The 20,657-nt window shown below is 42.3% G+C and overlaps 1 protein-coding gene across 3 annotated transcripts; it reads right to left on the bottom strand.

Moving 5' to 3' along the window:
* Nucleotides 1–456: 456 nt before the first annotated feature.
* Nucleotides 457–20,519, bottom strand: LOC118582968 (APAF1 interacting protein). Of its 3 annotated transcripts, XM_036186154.1 has the most exons (7): nt 20,350–20,519; nt 9,535–9,635; nt 6,053–6,101; nt 4,465–4,582; nt 3,638–3,773; nt 1,330–1,497; nt 457–633 (listed from the first exon to the last, which is right to left on the bottom strand). In XM_036186154.1, the coding sequence occupies exons 1-7, from the start codon at nt 20,401–20,403 to the stop codon at nt 534–536; spliced, it is 726 nt and encodes a 241-aa protein (XP_036042047.1). In that variant the 5' UTR covers nt 20,404–20,519; the 3' UTR covers nt 457–533. The 3 variants fall into 3 exon arrangements, with proteins under 3 accessions (XP_036042047.1, XP_036042048.1, XP_036042049.1); XM_036186155.1 differs by lacking the exon at nt 6,053–6,101; XM_036186156.1 differs by lacking the exons at nt 6,053–6,101; nt 9,535–9,635; nt 20,350–20,519 and adding an exon at nt 5,657–5,687.
* Nucleotides 20,520–20,657: the final 138 nt, after the last annotated feature.

Below are 20,657 nucleotides of genomic sequence, written 5' to 3'. Positions count from 1 at the left end.
ACCCAAACTTTTGGACTCTGGCCTTTTAGATTATAGGTACTTAGCCTGTATAGACAAGTACTACAGTTTGATTACAAGGGAAATCCATACAATTATTTTTATAACAAGTGTGAAGGATACACTAGTCTTAATAGTTCATATAATTTTTATGTATCTAATTAAAATAAGAAAGTATTCATTCCACAATTAAGTGGAAAGTGCCCAGAGAATTCTACTATTACCATTCTAAAGATGAAAAAGAATTCTCGAAGAGTGTATACAAAAGGAATGAACTGAAAGGCAAATATTTTGCTGTTACATGCTTTAAAATAGCAAATACCAAGCAAAAAAGTTTTTGCTCCACCTCTCTGCCACCTAAAGCTGTAAGAATATAAGTAAATATTTAATGTGGAGGTGATTGTGACCATTGGTAGTATTCAGAGACAAATTAGTGGCATCAAGAACATTTTCAACTCATTTAAAAGCAGTCAAATTTTATTTAAGGCATAATTAGGTTGGTTTCATCCTTGAAGATACTCAGGCATCCACTTGGCTCATACAATTCCATTTTCTCCGACTGGGAGCTGCGTTGGATCCATTCCCATCTTCTTCATGGAGACAGCAATGTCAAACAGGTAGTCATAGCACTCACACCTGCAGAGGAGGAGGCGGAAGGACTGAGTGGGTCAGGATAGAGCCTCCAGCAGCCCCCCACCACATCTCCCAACATGAGCTTAGCTTCGTTGCTACATTTGCTACTGAGTTCACACCAAAAGTTTCCTACTTTGACCCCAACGATTTTCAAACATGCAAAGGAGTCACACTGAATTGTACAACTACATCATTTACTTCTCGGGAAAGATACTATTCACATGAAGTTATATTTTTTATTATATATATATTTGTTTTGTTTTTTCAAGACAGGGTTTCTCTGTGTCGTTTTGGAGCCTTTCCTGGAACTCACTCTGTAGATCAGGCTGGCCTCGAACTCACAGAGATCTGCCTGCCTCTGCCTCCCGAGTGCTGGGATTAGAGGGTGCACCACCACTGCCCAGCATGTGCTATATTTTTTAAATAAAAGTTAAATTATTTAAGATCTGTGACTCTTCTCCTCTGTAGCAAACTTCACAGTGCCTTCCAAAATCAGAGCCGACCTAGTCAATACTTCCTGATGATTCAACAGAGTGAAAATCAGGTCTCTCCAAGTAACAATGACAGATTATTGAAGCTGAAACCAGTTGACCAACAAACATGAAAAACTTGCACTTCACTTTAATCCTAAGGCGTGTTAAGTTCTTTTTCACATTTCTGAGTGTGATTTGCACCAAATATTCCCAGACTGAGTCTTACATGGTTTTTGCTCTCTCCCACGTCTCTCCCCACACGTACACCCCATGACGCCTGACGAGTACTGCACAGGAGTCTGGGTACTCATTCATGGCGTGAGCCATTCGTTCCTTGAGGTCCTTCTCCTCAGGAGTGTTCTCAATAATGGGTACCACTAACACATCATCGTATCTGTAAGACAGAACGAGACATTTTCTCCCACTGAAGTATCGATATTCTATTGTAATTTTTCCTGTTAATAACCAGTCAGACACTCTTTATATCTAAACAGCACTCCACATCTTCAACTTCAAAAGAAGATGTTGCAAGTTATTCTGTATATCTTGTATAAACATCTATACCAAGAGATACCTTTGGAATTTGGCAGGTAGCCCTGAGTTTAAAAGGCAGAAATTTGTATAGTATACCAGAACCTAACGAAGAAATCAAGATCATACAAGCATTTCCTTGAAGCAAAGATAATCAGAACATTTTAAACATGAGATAGGAAATGATACACCTCACACACAGAAGGGTAGAAGAATGAAACACTGAACTATATATTACACAGAAGGAATATTCCCCATATAAAAATCACTGTATTTCATCTTTGCAGAATACCAAAATGTCTTGACAGGCAAACCAATCAATGCAGGTGTGGTTTGTGGCACCAGGACCATCTAGCAACAATTACCAAGGTTATGATAATCCTTTCAGAATAATCTCAAACCTGCTGCATTAGAACGTCTGTTTCCACTTTTTTCTCAGAAAATTCATGAGTTAAAGTCAGAATGTAATAATGTTCAAGCAAGCAACTTCACCACAAGTAAAACTAGGCCCGTTCTTGAGGTCACTTGTCACCAGTGACAACTCAGACAAGTGTTCCATTGTACATGGTTTTCCCCACACTGCCTTTTCACCAAAGCAGTGAGTAAACTTAACAAAAATGCTCAAAGTGTTATCTGAAAGACCACTTTCAGGCAGGCAGAGACTAAGCAGCTATCTTGTGATTAACAATTTGGGCAACCATATAGACTTGCCCGTGACTCCACTGTAGTTGAGACAGAAGTAATTATACAATACTGTAGTGTGGAAGGACTGAATTGCTGGTCTCACATCTTTCCTGAAACTAGCCAGAAGAGCGACAGACTTATATTTTCCTATAGCATTCACCACACTGTCAGAAATATTTCCAGGTGCAAAGTAACTTCAAAGTACAGTGAGACCAGAAAACAAATTCAAAGCATCCTTCATTTCACCAACACGATACTGATCCTCACAAGTTAAATACAAAACAGAGCCATGGAAGTCCTCTGATTGACTCTCAGTATCCTCTGCACTCTAGCAGAAGCATGTTGCTTCCAAAATGGACCACAGCTACAGTAACACACGCTCACCTCACCTGGTAAGGAGGGGAGTTCAATGCTGACTTTGTTTTGCTTAGCTCTGCTGCTGAGGACGGAACCCAGGGCCTCTCAAGTTTTCAGCACACACTTGAGTGCTTTATCTTTTATCTTTTGTCCATCATTTTCATAGTGCCGAGGAAGGCACTAGGCACACAATCAATAGGAAATCAAATGAGATGAACACACCCAACCTGTTCCCTGCAGTCACAGTAAGACACTGCTGTGGTTTCTTTAGTAACAGGGAGCACTTTCCTGCAAAGGGGAGGGGGAACCAGGCCCCACTGGAAACCAGGAAGGGTGAAGGTTCAGAAGAATGCTACCAACTAAAAGCAAGGCTCAGCTTGTACCTGGACACTAGGAACCTGTTTCTTCAAGCCATTCAAGTCTAGATTTATGAACAATGGCTACATTTTTTGCAGGCTGGTGGGCTTACTTAAATTTAGAAAGAAAGTCATTGTTCTACACTTTTATGTCACCCACATCACAAATTCTGAAATACAGTCATTTATCTAGTTAAATTGAATAGGAAGTTTTTATAAGCAGGAACATATTCTAGAAATACTTTAAATCAATATAAATTTTAATGGTATTCCAGTTCAAGCTTCTTGAAGACAAAATGGAGGTGAGATCTTGCTTTCTCAGTGCTGAAAACAGGGGCTGCCCTTGCCCATCTTGATAGAAATTCTAGCCAAGACTTCTCTTCATTTTAATGGAGCAAACATTCCATTATTCATGTTGCTAATAATTCACCCTGGCTGGGCAAGGGAGTAGGAAGCTGAGTTACTGAGAACCCATCTGAAAGTACATTGTTAAGAAGGGTATTACTGAACACAGATCCCACTGTACCTCATTATAAAAAGATCATGGCCTGACTTATCAAAGAGAAGGAAAAATGCAAGCCAAATAATTTAATAATAAAATCATACCTGTAATACCCTCCTGAGGTACATTTCCTTATTCCTTTGATCATCTCTTGATGTGTAATTTTAAACTCCCGTCCTGGAAACAGAAGGGTGGCCATGACAGCTGCCTTAGAGTGAGTATGAATCACTGCACCTGCTCCTGCAGGATGAAGAGTCAGCTGCTCAGTCAAGAGAACTTTAGGTCTTTAAGAGAAAACCAACATCTATACCTATGCACTTTATATGTTTCATTCTGGACTTAACATTTTGTGCCGTAGGGAAAATGGTGGTGGGTAAGAGGTGTCCTAGTCAGTTTCTGTCGCTGTGACAGAATGCTGACCAAAGCCAACCTGGGAAAGGAAAGAGTTTGTGGCATACACGTCCTGGATCACAGTCTACCACTATGGGAAGTCAGGGCAGGAACTCAGCAGGGACCTGGAGACAGGAACTGAAGCAGAGGCCAAGGAGGAGTGCTGTTGACTGCCTGGCTCTCATGGCCTTCCTTATACAATCTAGGACCACCTACCCAGCAGTGGCACTATCCACAGGGGGCTGCGCCCTCCCATATCAGTCTCTTATCAAGAAATGTCTCTAGAGACTCGCCTACAGGCCAGTCCGGTGGAGGCGATTCCTCAGCTGAAGCTCCTCTTTCCAGGTGACCCTAGCTTGTGTCAAGTTGACAGGAACTAACAGGCAGGTGGAATAACATCAGACCTTCTTCAGAGGCTGATGAGAGACATGCTTGTATAACTCAGATACTTGTGAGCTGTTAACTAAAGTCATAATGACTATTATTTATTTAGTGAGGCCAGCTCCGCAAATGTTCTTTAGACCAACAACTTTCTGCATACCTCTCATGGTGTAAGCATTCATAAAAAGAGGAGTACACTGGCTTTTTTTCAGCTTTTTAGATGCTGGAGGCCCACTTATGTCCTGTTCATTGATGTCACAAACAAACATATCTTCTGGCTATTTAAAGAGAGAGAAAAAGAAAAGAAAGTCTTAAAAATAACAATTAGAATATCTCTAATTGACATTCTTATATAATATACGCATGTGCAAAAATGTTTAACATTCAAATTAAACACTGATGTTTAACTCCCCCAAATTTTAGTACCGAGAAAAAAATTAGTTTTATAATGTGACTAGAAGTGATGGCTCAGTGGTTAGGAGCATTGACAGCTCTTCCAGAGGACCTGGGTTTGGTACCCAGCACCCACATGGCAGCTTTCAAACATCTAACTCCAGTCCTAGGGGACCTGATGCCCTCTTCTGGCTTCCATGGGAACTGCATGCACAAGGTACAGATAAACACATGTAGGCAAAACAGATACATACAAATTAATAAAATAAAAAATAAAGTTTATACTATCAAAAAACTTTCTTGAGAGTTAAAAAAATCACTTTCTTTTAGAATCTGAAGGCTAAGATGGGATGCAGAAACAGTTGTATGTAATGATGCTGCTGTCACTTCACAGACTTAGGCCTGCTATTTCACAACTACTGTTCCAGGAAACCATATAACGAAATCAACAGGCCCAGATGGATGCTAGAACTTTCTTACCCTTTCAGAAACTTCATAATGATGTTATTCATCAAGTTTCAGGAGTGTGTTGACCTAGCTTTTTCTCAGTGATGCCTGCATAGTTCTGATTGCAACTTCCAAAGGCAGGGGCTTACCACAGACTATAATCTAAACTTTCATTAAGAGAGCAACTGTTCTTTTTTCTTGCAATTGATCCAAGTTTTATGTATTTGGTTAGATCTGGGGTATTATTCTAGCATTGATATAAAATGCCACTTCTCAAATTTTCGAAAAACAATAAATGAATTTCCTCACTTTAAATTGGAATAGCTTTACAATTGAAAATGTGAATCAGTCGTGTGACCTGAACCTATCAGTAGGACCAGCTCACTGGTCTGAAAAAGGAGGGATGAGGCTGCGCTACTCACTGCTGCCTGCTACAGCTTTCTGAATGAGATTTTGAAGATTTATTTATTTTTATGTTTGCCTGAATGCATGCATGTACACCATGTGCATACCTGGAACCCTCAGAGGTCAGAAGAGGAGCTTTAGATCCCCTGCAACTGGAGTTACAGGCAGTTGTGAGTCACTGTGCAGGTGAGAACGGAGAACCAAGCCTAGGTCCTCTGCAAAAGCAGTGAGCGCTCTTAACCAGTGAGCCGTCTCTCCAGTCCCGATTAGAGTTTAAAAAACATGCTGGCTACATGGAAGATACTTGCCACCTTAAAAAACATTTCATAATTACTCAACAAATATTTAATAGTTACTTAGCAAATGTTTGTTGATTGGCTATTTAAATTATCACAAAAGAACCAGAACCTTCAAAACTAACCTAACCTTTTAGAAGCAATTCCACTTCATGGGATGGCGGTTAAGGAGAGGGACAGAGGGCTTAGGAAGGATCCTGAGCGTACCTGAATGCGTTCCTTTTGCACGCCTGAGGGAGCAATGTAGATTTCATTGCTGGCAACACAAAATATAGAAATTGGTTTTTGTTTGGCTACATTTCTGGTTTTAAACAAATAAAGTGTGTCCTTGCAGTCTAACCACTCATGTCCTTTATGCATCAAGCCCCAAATGCTGCTTGGTCGAGTGAAGGAGTTAGGGTGCACAGAATGAGTTCTAAGCTACTTTGAAGCACCAGTGGCCTAAGAAAACTCGTGGTAGCTGCTTTTGTCTTTCCTGCTTTCACATGTATTTCTTTTCACTAGGCAAAAAAATTTGTGGTAGCTAGCTAGACCACCATCTAGAGGAAAGGTAAATTTGAGTATGTTAATAATTATTTAGCACTTTTGGCATGAATGAACAGAATTTCAGTATCCTATGTAAAATATAGTTAACTTTAAAATCAGGCAAAATATATGCCTGACTGAGAACATTTTTGCATTCATTGTAAAGAATGAGGTTCAAATTTATTACATTAAGTCATGAAGCTCAGAGCCCTCTGGTGGACAGTCTGCTAAATTACAGCACTAACGCTCAGAATTTCCTCCATGATAGGCACGGCACGCAAGTCTTGAAAATTATTTGGCAATTAAGTGATCACAAAAAGTTAGAGATGAAGGTAGGGTATTGAGTGTGGTTGCATATGCCTATAATCATAGTACTTAGGAGGCTGAACAGAGAAGATCATGGGTTCAAGACCAGCGTGGGATATGCAGTCAGTAAATATCTGAAACAAAATACATACATACATACATACATACATACATACATACATACATACATAGAGAGAGAGAGAGAGAGATGCTTTTTGTTATGAGTGTTAGGCTGAGATCTACACCCTGTACCATTTTCCACAAGGTCCTCTACAGTGCTGTCAAATGTGACTTGCAACACAATCTCCAAATCCTCCCCGTTCTCTCCACTCATAAAGGTACTTCTCACTTATCAGTTTCAGTTGCCAGAGCATATGAACGAGCGGCCATAACACCGGAAGCCAAGGGAGCACAAGCACCCGGGCTCCAGCTTTTACCACACATGCAGAATGCACAAAGACAAATATCAAAGGCTTCAAAGTGAAAACGAGGATGGCCTGTATGAAGCTGTCAAAATGGTTACTACAAAACGTACGAGTGTGGAACTGACAGGCGAATCAGGGAAGCAGGAGTTTCTCGGTAATCTAAGGTCTAGCTGAAGCCGGATAGGTGAGCAGAACCCAGGAAGCAGTGGGTTCACGCCTCCATTAGCTTTCCTGAAGCTCAGCAGTGCTCAATCTCTGATGTATGGACAACAGTGTGGCGGCCCTCCCTCCAGAGCCAGAAGTCCCGGATCCTCGGCAGCCTTGGGATCAGAGAAGAGGGTCTAGCTGTGTTACATCTGCCTGGACTGTTGTCTCTGGGAACTTAGACTTCCAGCAACTTCGAGCAATTCAAAGATAAGCTAAGTAAGTTTTTGACAGCACTACCAACACAGAAAGAGAAATATGGGAAAAATACAAAAGTGACAGCTTTTGTTTTAGGAGATAACACACACAAGACTGAAGGAAAATGTTTGCTTCATTCTATAAGCCACAAATAGAAATAAGTTGGAAGTCCCAGAGAATGAGTTCTGTTTATTTCTCTATACACCATACTCTTTCACTCGATGGCAAACAAAAGGACAGACAAACAAAAGGACAGACAAGCAAGAGTCCATACCACATCTGTGTTCAGGTATGTCTATTGTTACTCACCCTCTAGTCATTAGAGATCACTGAGATATATGTCTCAATAGCTCATCTACAATATGTGCTTATCAAATGTGATTCTAACAGCATGCAACAAGCTTAGGTTGGCACATATTTATGAAAATAGGAAATGGTAAATCTAAACATCGCAGACCAAGCCCAAAGGCAATGGCTGCTGAGTGTCGTGGAATTTCTTTGATGACTGCTATGTGTGTCCTCACTTTCAATCCCTATGCATGTCCTCGCTGTCATACGCATGTGTGTATGTGTATGTATACATGTATATACATATACACACACACAACCACAACACACACACATATATCCTGGTACCACACCAGTCATGTAACCTGGAGTGGTACCAGCCAAATCTTGAAATCTGTAAGTAGTTCTATACTCCCCAGGACTTTATTGTCTGTATGATTCTAGAACATTATCTACAATTTGTAAGTCTTTTCAAATTTATTTGCACCAAAAGTCAGACACAGAAGACAAAACTATTACCAGAAACATGAAGATGAATAGAGGAGACTCATAAAGTCATTTAAATATTAGGGATAACATTCAATATTTTACTAAAAATACCCATTTTAGTCTGTAAGCACAAAGTGAAAGCCAAACAATGCCTTAAAACTTTGCTTCTTCCCATTTGTGGCCTCTAGGGGGAGCTCCCTGCCCATTAAAAATAAGGAAAACCTGCACATGATGCAACTTTCCTATAAATTGATTGTAGTGCTTTAAAAGCCATTATATATTAAGAGATGTGCCAATAAATGGTTTATGTTGGCCACACACAATCAGTGTGTAGAATAGTAAAGTTTTTCTAGAAAGAGAAGTCCTTTATAATTTCTTGCTTTAAAAAATTCTCTTTCAAGTTTTCATTCTACTCAATATGTAAATATATATACACACGTATACACATGAATATGTACACAAAACATATTATGTACATACATACTCAACATATAAATGTTTTAATAGCCCAATTTTGCTAAGGAAAAAAGGTGAATTGGAATACAGAAATAAAGCTCCCTCACTCAGTTTAACACTCAGCCTCCAGGCAGCTATATTCATATGACATTTCAGGAGGAACACATTAGTCCTACTTCCTCGGGAGAATGAGGCTTCACCTTGAGAGTCATTACCAGTGCTGTGTCTATTCCTCATCTGCTTGAAGACAAGGCATTCCTGAATCCAATGAGCACTGGAAAACGATTCCTTCTTTCTATTTTAAATCCAGTGCCTCAAAGGAGAAAATATCAGCAGGTGCTATGCCCATTAATCATGATATTTCTGCTTAGAATAGTACATGATCTGTTTTTGAACTCAGTGAACATGGATTTTTAAGTTTTTAATGATTAATAATCTATATTTAAGTGACTTCAAAATAGGTCTCTGAACTTTTGAAATAAATCTTCGACTATCTAGAGAACAGTATAAAAGTCCAGAAACATGAAAATACTGGCTGGACTGTTACCTACCTTCAATATTCCAAAGACAGAGAATCAAATTTTTCCAATTAGCAACTGGGATCCAAAAGCCTTCAGTGTTTATTATGCTTATTGCTTCTGCTCCTTGGTTCCATTGGGTTATGCAAACATCCATAGATCATTTAGAAAGTAAACAGCTTCAGTATCACATTAAACTGACTATCAGCTGAATGTGGTCACACCACCCGTGGCTTGCTGAAATGGAGACCTCCAGAGCTGAACTCAACCAGACACTTACCCATGCTTCAAGCTAATTCCTCCTCCAGTGCCAGTGACCCAGCCCAGATGGTAAAACTGTTTGCAAAGTTCTGGGATCAGGAATCTGGGGTGTTCCTTGTCCTTAAACAGAAGAGAATGACTTTTTAAACAGACTCTTTAAATTGTGTATTCCAGCAGGCATTTCTAACAAGAAACCAACTTAGGGACATTCAAGGAAATCTACCTAAGAAAGGAGGTAGTTAAGGAAACAAACACATTCTGCGCTTAACATTTAGAAAATGGATTTATTTAATTATTTGGCAACCTGGGATTGGTCAGTGTGGGGGACTATAGTCTAATGCTATGGAACAAGCTGTAAGAATAAGGCAGGGAAATGCCAGGGGTCTACGACACCGTGTCAAGAGGAAGACAGTGGAACCTAGTTAAAAGGAGCATGCTTCTGGCTCCACGGGAAGTTATTCACACAGAACAGCACACTAGAACACCATACATGAGACTCTGCCCTTGGTATCTATCCAACAGTCTGTGCTGGTTCAGTTTTATTTTTATCTTACAAATGTTCTGTTTTCCAAAATGATTTGAATATCTTCTCTTATTACAATTATAATAAACACCTACTATGAAAACTAAAATCAAGCAAATAACAATAAGCAAATCCTACTCAAAAGCAATCGTGATTCTTTTCTATGAAGGCACTTTGTTTAAAGGAGCATATGAATAAAGGCTGAGGTAAACATCAAGCTGCATTTATATGTGTAGCTCCAATAATTACCTCTTTAGAAAAATGATGTCATTCATTTCCTCCTGTTTTTTCTTAATAGTTTAAATTAATGAGAACAAAAACAAAGAGAAGTACAATGAACTTCATTTTGGCAGTATGATATATAGCACTACCTTGAAAATTAAGAACTGCAGATTAAATCACTTTTACAAATATTTCAAAACAAATTGCTGACGTGGAAAGCAGGATTTCACAGGGGTTGGGAAAGAAATGAGAGTGGGACATCTTGGGAGCAGGGAACCTCAAAGCCAGGGTTCTCTTCAAGGCACCTGAGAAAACCCTGGGGACCTGGAGCTTCAATCCTGATATCTGGACGGGCATTAGAAATCCGAGATATACTCCAGACTTGCACCACACAGAAACTCCCCACAGAAACTCAAGACCCAGTGGGCTGCATTCTCAAGGAAAAGGCAGACAAAAAACTCTTGCTATGGAGAAAGTGAAGTGAGTAACTCGACGGCTGGCCTCGGCCCTAGGTAAAGGGTTAATCATTCTTGAGGCCAGAGAAAAATCATTCTTTCAAAAGACTGGATCCTCAGATAGCTGGAACTGTGCTTTCCCAAAATTGCTTCCGATTCTCATTCTCTCTCCTTCTCCTCTCTCTTCTTCCATCTCTCTCTCTCTCTCTCTCTCTCTCTCTCTCTCTCACACACACACACACACACACACACACACACACACACACACACAGAGAGAGAGAGAGAGAGAGAGAGAGAGAGAGAGAGAGAGAGAGAGAGAGAGAGAGGGTAGTTTTAGGTAAGTACTATGAATGACTATTGATGAAGTGACCTTCCAAATATAAAACCGAGAGCATGGCAGAAAGCCAGACATTTTGTAAAGCTCAGATGAACACAGCCTTAAGATTTAGCAGGGCTGACAAACTACATTATGTCCAGTTCATTGTTTATATGATGCTGAATGTACTGGCTAGTTTTTATGTTAACTTGACACAGGCTAGAGTCATCTCAGAAGAGGGAACCTCAATTGAGAAACTGTCCCAAATGGACTGGTCTGTGGGCAACACTGTGGTGCATTTTCTTACTGACAATTGATATGGCTCAGCTCACTGTGGGTGGTGCTGCCCTGGGTGGGTGGTCCTGGGTTGTATAAACCATAGGAGCAAACCAGGATGCAGCACTCCTCCAGTCTCTGCTTCAGCTCCTGCCTCCAGGTTCTTGCCTTGTATTCCTGCCCTGATTTCTCTGGACGATGGACTATAAGTTGTAAGCTGAAATAAACCCGTTCCTCCCCACGGTGCTTTTTTCAGGTTTTATCATAGCAATAGAAACCCTAACTAAGACACTGAGCCTCTCTTTTACTCAGCCATTCAATGAGAACACGTTGAGGAATAAAATGAGATAAAATGATAAAATGAAGATAAAACACAGACCACAAAGCTGAATGGATGACTCAGCAGTTAAGAGCATGTATTGCTCTTGCAGAGGACCAGAGTTCAGTTCCCAGCACTCACATCAAGTGGCTCACTGTACCACCTCTAACTCCAGCTCCAGAGGGTACTGAAGCCTCTGCTTTTCTTAGGCACCTGCATGTACACCTTTACACAGTTCAAAGTAACAAAACCTGGGGCTTGAGTGATAGTTCAGAGGTTAAGGCCTACACCCTCTTGCAGAGGGCTGGAGTTCAGTTCCTAGCACCCATGTCAGGTGGCTCACAATCACTTGTTACTCCAGTTCCAGAGGACCCAAAACCCTCTGCTGGAATCCTTGGGCACCTGAACTCATGTGTGCTGCGGGATGTTTTGTATGCTAAATGTGTTGCTCTGTTGGTTAATAAATAAAACACTGATTGGCCAGTAGCCAGGCAGGAAGTATAGGCGGGACAAGCAGAGAGAATTCTGGGAACAGGAAGGCTGAGTCAGAGAGACACTGTCAGCAGCTGCGCCATGACAAGTGAGATGTAAGGTACCGGAAAGCCACGAGCCATGTGGCAACTTACAGATTAATAGAAATGGGTTAATTTAAGATATAAGAACTAGATAACAAGAAGACTGCTGTGGCCATACAGTTTGTAAGCAATATAAGTCTCTGTGTGTTTACTTGGTTGGGTCTGAGCGGCTGCAGGACTGGAGGGTGAGAGAGATTTGTCCTGACCGTGGGCCAGGTGGGACTGGAGAAAACTCTAGCTACACATGTGCACATACCACATAGAGCTGCAAACATATACACGCATTTAAAAATAAAATTTAAAAGTCTCTACAGTAAAAACACTACCTACAAAACCGTGCGGCACAACACTTCCTTCCTTCCATTTTGAAGAATTAAAGTTCTTGAACACAAATTAATTGCTTAAAGTTAATAATAAAATGGATTTCTTAACTTTTCTCAAGGAAACTAGCCAAAATTTTCTATGCCCCATATAATTTACTATTTCCTTTTTTTGGGGGGGAGGGACAAAAATGATATTTTAATTACATATTAAATACAGCTAATGGGAAGACTCCTGCAGTGTTCCAATCATTAAGACCAAATTTGCACAACAAATTGCAAACATTACAGAAAATGGTCTATTATTACAGATCCTCTTCCCTTTTGTCTTTCCCCAGTACTGAAGTATTAGAGCAATTAGCTAGCTTCCTGCTGCAGCATAACAGTGACAACAGGGCAGCACAGTTACTGCATCTCCCTCAGCCATTCAGATCAGCAAGACATAATTACAGGGAAGTAATGGAACCCTGGCAAAGGACACCTTTGCTGAAGATGCCCTCAATCAACCATGCGGCCCAAGTGTGTGAACATGGAAGTGCTGTCCTCGTAACTGGCAAAGGAAGGCTTAGCTGGTGTCCACTGATCCCTGGATGCCAACAGTACCTGTCAGAGCTGGCTTTCAGTGGGCACAGTAACTACATGACACGAAGCTAAGGATTCCCCACAATGAACTTTTTACAGAAACGCAGCTCTGGTGCAACAGACAGACTTGGTGACATTCAGAAGATACTACAGGCATTGAAATGTAAAACGCTTTCATTCCGCTTTGAAGAAATTTCGCCTTGACTGTCACAGAAATACCTAGGTATGTCTAATAGGGGCTCCACTTATTTCCCTTCCTTGCTTTTCTTTCACTTTAAAACACTAGCATGTGTCTGGACCCAGGGTTTCCTGGGAGACTCTGACACAAACATAAAATAAACTGTCAGGTGAGGGGTGCCATTCGATGATAAAGCATGCTTATTAGCATAAGCAAGGGTCCAGATGTGATCCAGGGATGCTTTCTGGGTGCTGGTTTCCTTATATGGATCAGTGATGCCTAGACTTCCGAATTTCAACACCAGTTTTCTTTCTTTCTTTGTTAGTTGGGGGTGGGGCGCACACGTGGAGGTCAAAGCATCACTTCCTGGAGTCCCTTCTCTCCTTCTATCTCTGTGTGGGCTCTGGAGAATGAACTCAGGTCAACAGGCTTAGGCAGCAATTGCTGTACCTGACTCAGCTCACAGGCCCACGGGTAGTTTCATTAATTTTAAGGAATGACATGTGGTTGCCAAGTAATGACACTAATTATATTTAACTCTCCACTATCATTGTCTTCAGAAAAGAGTGGATTTTAAACATAAAGATAGTGAGGAGAATAATGTCAGAGTAAAGGGCAATGTCTTAACTTGAATGCAATTAATTGGGGGAAATTCCTATTTTCATTGTTCTCGCTTTGTAGTCCCAATAAAAATTCTCCGCAGGACTAACACTTGGAGGTAGAAGTTATGCTTTTCCTGTTTGATCTCCTTGCCTGCATTTGCTTCTCCTCCAGTTCATCCTCCATTCTCCCATGAGTACTAAGCTAACACAGTACTTTGATCCTTGAGCGTGGTCCCTCCAATCAACAAATGCTCAAATACCATTTCCTTGGTCTGTTACTTCCCTTTACGTCCTAATCTACTTGTCAAGTATTTCATTCACTGATTGTTTTATATAAGTCCCTCAGTGCTGGTCAACTCCTGTGAGAATCAGTTACAAGATGGCTCTTAGGGATCACTGCGCCCTGACAGTCACACGGATGCTGCCCCCATGGTGCCATGGCTGGCTGATGTGCTAACAGACCACAGCAAAAGTGGCTACTGTACCACTTCTCACTGAGGCCGTAAGATGTGAGGTTTCAGTGCTGGATCTCAGGACTATCTCTCTCTGGGATCACTGGTTCTTTGCAGAGCCAGCCCATGCAGAAGGCCATCCCAGCCTACAGAAGTCACTTGGGAGAGCAGATCCCCCTTGGGCATTTCATCCTTGACGTGTCTATTGCTTGGGCAACAGCCCGAAGGCTGCCTCATGAGACCCCGATCCAGAACTCAGCTCGGCTGCTCCTAGATCCTAACACTGAGCATCTATGGGACACAACGGTGCCGTTTTCAGCTGCTAAAGTTTGTGGCGGTTTGCTTTATAGCAATAGGTAACTGAGCTATGTTTCCTTCCCGGCAAGAATAGTTTTCTTCATACTGTTCCTGCTCATGCTGGATCTCCAGTTGTTGCGATTCTCTCAAACTGCCCTCCCTCCAAGTCTGCGGCAACCTTGCTCTCTGCACTCATTTCCCGGCATTTACGATTTATTTTACTCCTTCACTCAACAAACCCTGAGTGCTAACCACATGACAGGCCCCAAAGAAGGAGATATAAGTAAGACAAGATCCACTCTGAGGAGCTTAATCTAGCAAAACCCTTGACAGTTATGGGATGGTAAGGTATAATACAAAATGGGTGGGGCATAATGGGAGCAGAAGCTGGAGATAGGGAGGAAAGGGGTGCTTAAGCTCATGAAGGGAGATGTGAATGTGCTGTGCAGGCAGATGGGGAGAACTCAGGAGAGGGAACTGGCTACAAATTGGGTTCTGTGGATGAAGAGGGGAGGCAGGGAATATCTGCCTCTTCGAAACCTTGACAATTTACTTATGTATACAGGTGCTTTGCCTGCATACATGTCTGTGCACTACTTGCATGCCTGGCGCCCACAGAGGCCAGGAGAGGACATTGGATCCACTGGAACCAGAGTTACAGATGGTTGTAAGCCATATGGGTGCTGGGAATGGAACCCAGGTCCTCTGGAAGAGCAGCCAATGCTTTTAACCACTGAGTCATCTCCCCAACTATTTTTGAGACAGGGTCTCTCTTTCTGAACCTGGAGGCCACTGTTTCAGCTAGCCTAACTGGCCAGCAGGTCCTGGGAATAATCCTTCCATCTTCATCCCTTCCAGGGCTAGCATTACAGGAATGTGGCCACTGCATGCAACTTGTATGTGGATGCAGCATGCTTCAGTGTCTACTGAACTCACAGCCCTCATACCCCGCCTTCAGACACCTGATTATGGTAGTGGAGAAAAGACACTGAAGGGTAGTGAGCACGAAAGCCAAGACCAGACCAGTAGGAAGGCCATGATATATTTCAGAGGTGAAATTGCAAGAGTGACACCGGAAATGGATTTGGAAGATTGAAAAACTCAAGAGAGAGGAAGCTAAAGGGCACGTACTGTAGAAAAATGACGTCATCCAACTCATCAATCATTTGAGCCACCCTCATTATGCCCCTTAGTAACAAATCTGCCCCCAACTCTGGAAAAGGAAGCCTGGTAATTGGGCTCTTGAGTATCTTCATGCACAGGAACATCACTCCACTGTAGTGTGTTCTGATCTTTTCTATTGCTTTGCTTCAACATTTCCGGGGAACTTTTGCAAATCAGTGTGGACTTTTATTTCAATTGCTTGAATAAGAAGTGAAGAACCTGGAAACATCTGATCCCGACCTCAAGCACCAGGAGCAACAAGAGATGCACATAAAGGTGAAAGGAGTCACTGTGGGGAGGGGACACTAGAGACGGCTGGGGAAAACAGAAGTGCTGTTGGCAGTGTAGGGACCCTTTGGAGGGTGACATAACCAGGAGGATGGCGGGAGATGAATGAGCATAGCTGTGGCATATTCCCTAACAACATTCAAATCCTTGGAAGCACAGCACGGTTCTGGCTGAGGGTTGCATGAGGCCCAAGGGCGTCTGTAAATTTAGTCAGCCTTAATTACCCTAAGGAACATTTTTCAAAATTGTTATTTAGTTAGTTGTGTGTGTGTGTGTGTGTGTGTGTGTGTGTGTGTGTGTGTGAGTGACACCTGGGTGGTCAGAGGATAGCTTGCAGGAATTGGTTCTGTCTTACCATGTGTGTCCTGGGAACAGAACTCATGTTATCAGGTTTGTCAGCAAGTACTTTTCCCCACTGAGCCATCTCACTGGCCCCCTAAGTAACAAATACTTTGAAGAATTGGATTTGGAGGCCAGACCAAAGTGGGTTTCATTTACATCATTTAGAAGTGACATTTGCAGGCATAAAATTCTAAAGACTCTTTTAGTAATGTTGCTATGGTGGGGGGTCCTAGATAAGGAAACAAGATTGAAAAGTCAATACAAATAGTTTTCTATTACATGTAGTATTAATCATTTTTCAGCCACTATAACAAAATACTTGAGATAATTAACATGAGAAAAGGATTATTTTGGCTCAGTTTATAGGTTCCAGTCCATGATTAGCTGGGTCTATTACCTTTAGGCCTTTGGTGGGGTGCAGGGTATTCATGGTAAAGGGAACATGGTAGCACAAATGGCTCACCTAATGGCCAGAAGGAAAAAAGAGAAAGAAGGTACATAGGGTGTACCATGCCCTTTGGGGTCACATGACATAAGGATTTCTTGCTAGTCCCTACCTTGTACACCTTGTACAGGTGCTTCTACCTCCAAATGGTGCAGACTTAGGGGATAAACCTTTACCATATAGGCCTCTTGGGAGAGTCAACATCCAAATGATAGCATATGCTAAGAGGCAGAGTTAGAGGACAAGAAGAGACGGAAGGCATAGGAGAGCTAAGGCCTAATAGATAGGTTCTCTGGTGCGGGGGTGGAGGGTTGGGGGAAGATTAGGAGAACAGGGAGGTAATTGCCTTCAACCAGGGGAAGAATGAAGACACAGGTAAATATATGATGCTATCAACAACAGGAATTACCAATATTTATTGGGTGCTTATTCCGTGACTGTTAAAACTGCATGGAATAATTCCAACCCTACTATACTAAAAGATGAGCTTGTCTAAGACTACCAGATACAAATGGCAGAGCCAAGATTTGAATCCAGGCAATACGGCTATAGATCCCCACTCCTTTACTGTTAAATTATACTGTAGATGGAAAAAGGAAGAAATTGAAGTTGAAAAGTTTACATCTAACAGCTTTCCCTGGCACTGCAATTTCAGGGTCAATAGGCCTGGAGCCTATTGAAGATGATGAAGAGAGACTGTAAGGTTCTGGAATAGCCACCCAGAGGGACAGCACCCAGGGCAGGACACTGTCATGTGTGTGGGTTCACCAATTCAGAGAGCTGACCTAGCCTTCCCTCTTATGAGTTCTCAGCAGCTTGGGGAAGAGACATTCAAGAGAAGGCACTAGTTGCCATATAGTGTAAAGGATACTCAGAGAGGTATGAGAAAGAAAAGCGTGTGTGATGAACAGACAGGGATTGGGGGGGGAGGGGGATAAGCTGACTGAAGGGAGGTGAAGGATGGTGGAATGCTGAGATCAAGGACCAGAGCAGGCAGGGATTCAGACGGCCTTTGGTTGTAGTGTTAGTACAGATCAACCAGGGTCTCTACTAGACCTTAGACTACGTCATGGCCATCTGCAGCTGTGTCCACCTCCTTCTCCTAGTTGCTAGCAGGCCCCTACAGTGACTTTCATCCTCACAGATATAGTGAAATGACAAGCACTCTGTTGTGCTTCTGAAGTCAGAGAGGGCCAAACGTTTTCCCTCTCCTCAGTCCAGGAAATCATAAGCAAACTGACTGCAAACACCTACTACTCATGAACTACATGGGCCTTCTCTCTTTTTCAGAACCCTGGAAGAGGGGGAATCCTGCTGTGTCTCTTGGGACTGACCTCTGATCTAACTCTGCTGTGCTGTGTGTTGTTAATAACTTTCCTGATTATCTCTGACACAAAAGAACATTCTGAGTCAGACCCAACCAAATCAAACCTTACAGTCACTATATAGGAGACCATGATAGACAAGGCAAAATAAAAGTGATGCCTTCCTGGGTTTTCTCCCCAGGTTTGGCTTTCTAAGGAGTAAGAAACATGTTCTTGGTAAGTTATACCTACTATAGTGCTTTGCTCAATAAACACTGGATGAACTAAGATCACATTTCTTACATTAATTATATCATTATATCAAAGGGTTCAAACTTGTATCTTGTGGACTATGCTGGCTTGTTTTATGTCCTGCTGGTGAAGACTTCCAAGCAGGTAACATGTAGATAAGTCTTAAAAGATATATAGGCCGAGCGGTGGTGGCACATGCCTTTGATCCCAGCACTCAGAAGGCAGAGCCAGGCGGATCTCTATGAGTTCCAGGCCAGCCTGGTCTATAGAGCGAGATCCAGGACAGGCACCAAAACTACACAGAGAAACCCTGTCTTGAAAAACCCAAAGAAAGACATATAAGTTAACCAAGAGAAAAAGTAGTTAGGTGTCTGTGCTGGCTAGTTTGATGTCAACTTGATAGAAGCTATAGTCATCTGAGAGGAGGGAGCCTGCATTGAGAAAATGCCTCCATAAGATCAGGCTGTAGGGCATTTTCTTAGTAATTGATGGGGGAGGGCTCAGCCCATTGTGGGTGGGGCCATTGTTGAACTGATGGTCCTGGGTTCTATAAGAAAGCAGGCTGAGCAAGTCATGAGGAGCAAGCCAATGAGCAGCACTCCTCCATGGCCTCTGTATCAGCTCCTGTCTCCAGATTCCTGCCCTGCCCGAGTACCTGTCCTGCCTTCCTCCAGTGATGAACAGTGGTGTGAAGTGTAAACCAAATGAACCCTTTCCTCCCCCAGTTGCTTTGGTCATGATGTTTCACCACAGCGACAGTATCCCTGACTAGGACATGGACTAACCCAGACCTACACCAAGTTGTTTATTTGATCTGTACAATACTTAGAAACCAAGCTAATATTTTTATATTTTTTGGTTGTGAGCCTAGCCTTTAACGGCTGAGCCATCTCTCCAGCCCCAAGCTAATATTTTTAAATCAAGAGATTTCATACAAAATGTGACTTTCTAGTTTCCCTCAAAAAAGCAGAATTTAATGATGAGCCCATACCTCCACACAGCAAGAAAAAGCTAGAGGCATGTAATAGGATGTCCAGTCAAGGTGGCCTTAGAGTTGTCGGGTTTCCTCAAAATATGGGTCAATTTACAATGCTAATTATTCATAACATTTTTCATGAATCACAAAAGCTACCTTCCTCTTTTTCTGTTTATAAAAAAATACTTTCAGCTTCTTTTTTGTGTGTGGCTACTTTCTGTCTTGGCAAACTCAATCACAGCTCTTGGATAGCAGCTTATCTTGCCAGTCTGGCAAAATATTTAGGATGAAAAAAAAAATCTGTATGTCTATGATGACCTTCACCAAGATTTACTAATTTGGGGACATAAACACTTCTGCTATCAAGACATCTTAGCAATGATTCTGATATATTGCTTTTATTTTTCTTATACACCTGCCTAGGGATGGCCACCAATGACCTGTGTTGTATATCAAGAGCTCCCTCTCAGTCTTGCCTAACTTTAAGGTTTTCTTTATGAATTTCGGAAAAGCCACTTATTCAAGAACAATAATGGTTGACAAATGTTCTGCACTAAAAATTTAGTGTGTTTTATTTTTAATTGAGACCTTTGGCCCGAGGAAAGGCTAATAAAAGGAGGTAATTTCGTGGCTTATCACAATGTATCGAAACTGTTTATTCTTCTAGTTCTGCTGTTCACCGTTTCATAGCACGTAGAAGGCATGCCATAAGACTGTGGCATGTTTAAATGAAAGAAAAACCCATGCACCCTGCGGACTCATTTTTCCTAAATCATCCCCATGATCTCCTACTTCATAAGGTCAAGTAAGACAGGCCGGGACAGTTTAGGTTGAGCAGCCCTACTGGGGGTATGGAGGGACCTTGGACTGGCGCGGACTGGGCTGGGGATCAGGCATCCAGAGCGCCCGAAGCGCCACCCCGAGTGCCGTAGACCACTGTCCTTACCTGCACGCCGCATGGCCGCGAGCAACAGTCTCCTTGAGCGTCACAGCCAGACATGGTTCTGACAGTCCGCTCGGTTATCCGCCGCGCGTTCTTTCCAGGCCTAAGCGTACAGCACAAACGCTGTTAAGCTGCGTAGCGGGCAGCCTGGGGGCGGAGCAAGAGCGAGAGGCGGGATCTGAGAGCGCCTCGCCTATTGGGAGAGCCTGCGCCGGCGCAGACCTGTCGGTGGGCGTGTCCACGAAGGTTGGAGGCGGTGCTAGGAAGGCTGTTCCTCGCGTCCTAAGGTGCGGAGCGCGCATTGTGGGCGG

Source organism: Onychomys torridus, chromosome 4 (genome assembly GCF_903995425.1).
Source record: "Onychomys torridus chromosome 4, mOncTor1.1, whole genome shotgun sequence".
NCBI classification, from domain to species: Eukaryota; Metazoa; Chordata; class Mammalia; order Rodentia; family Cricetidae; genus Onychomys; species Onychomys torridus.
The sequence above is the reverse complement of the archived record's forward strand: the minus strand, read 5'-3'. Positions and strand labels throughout refer to the sequence as shown.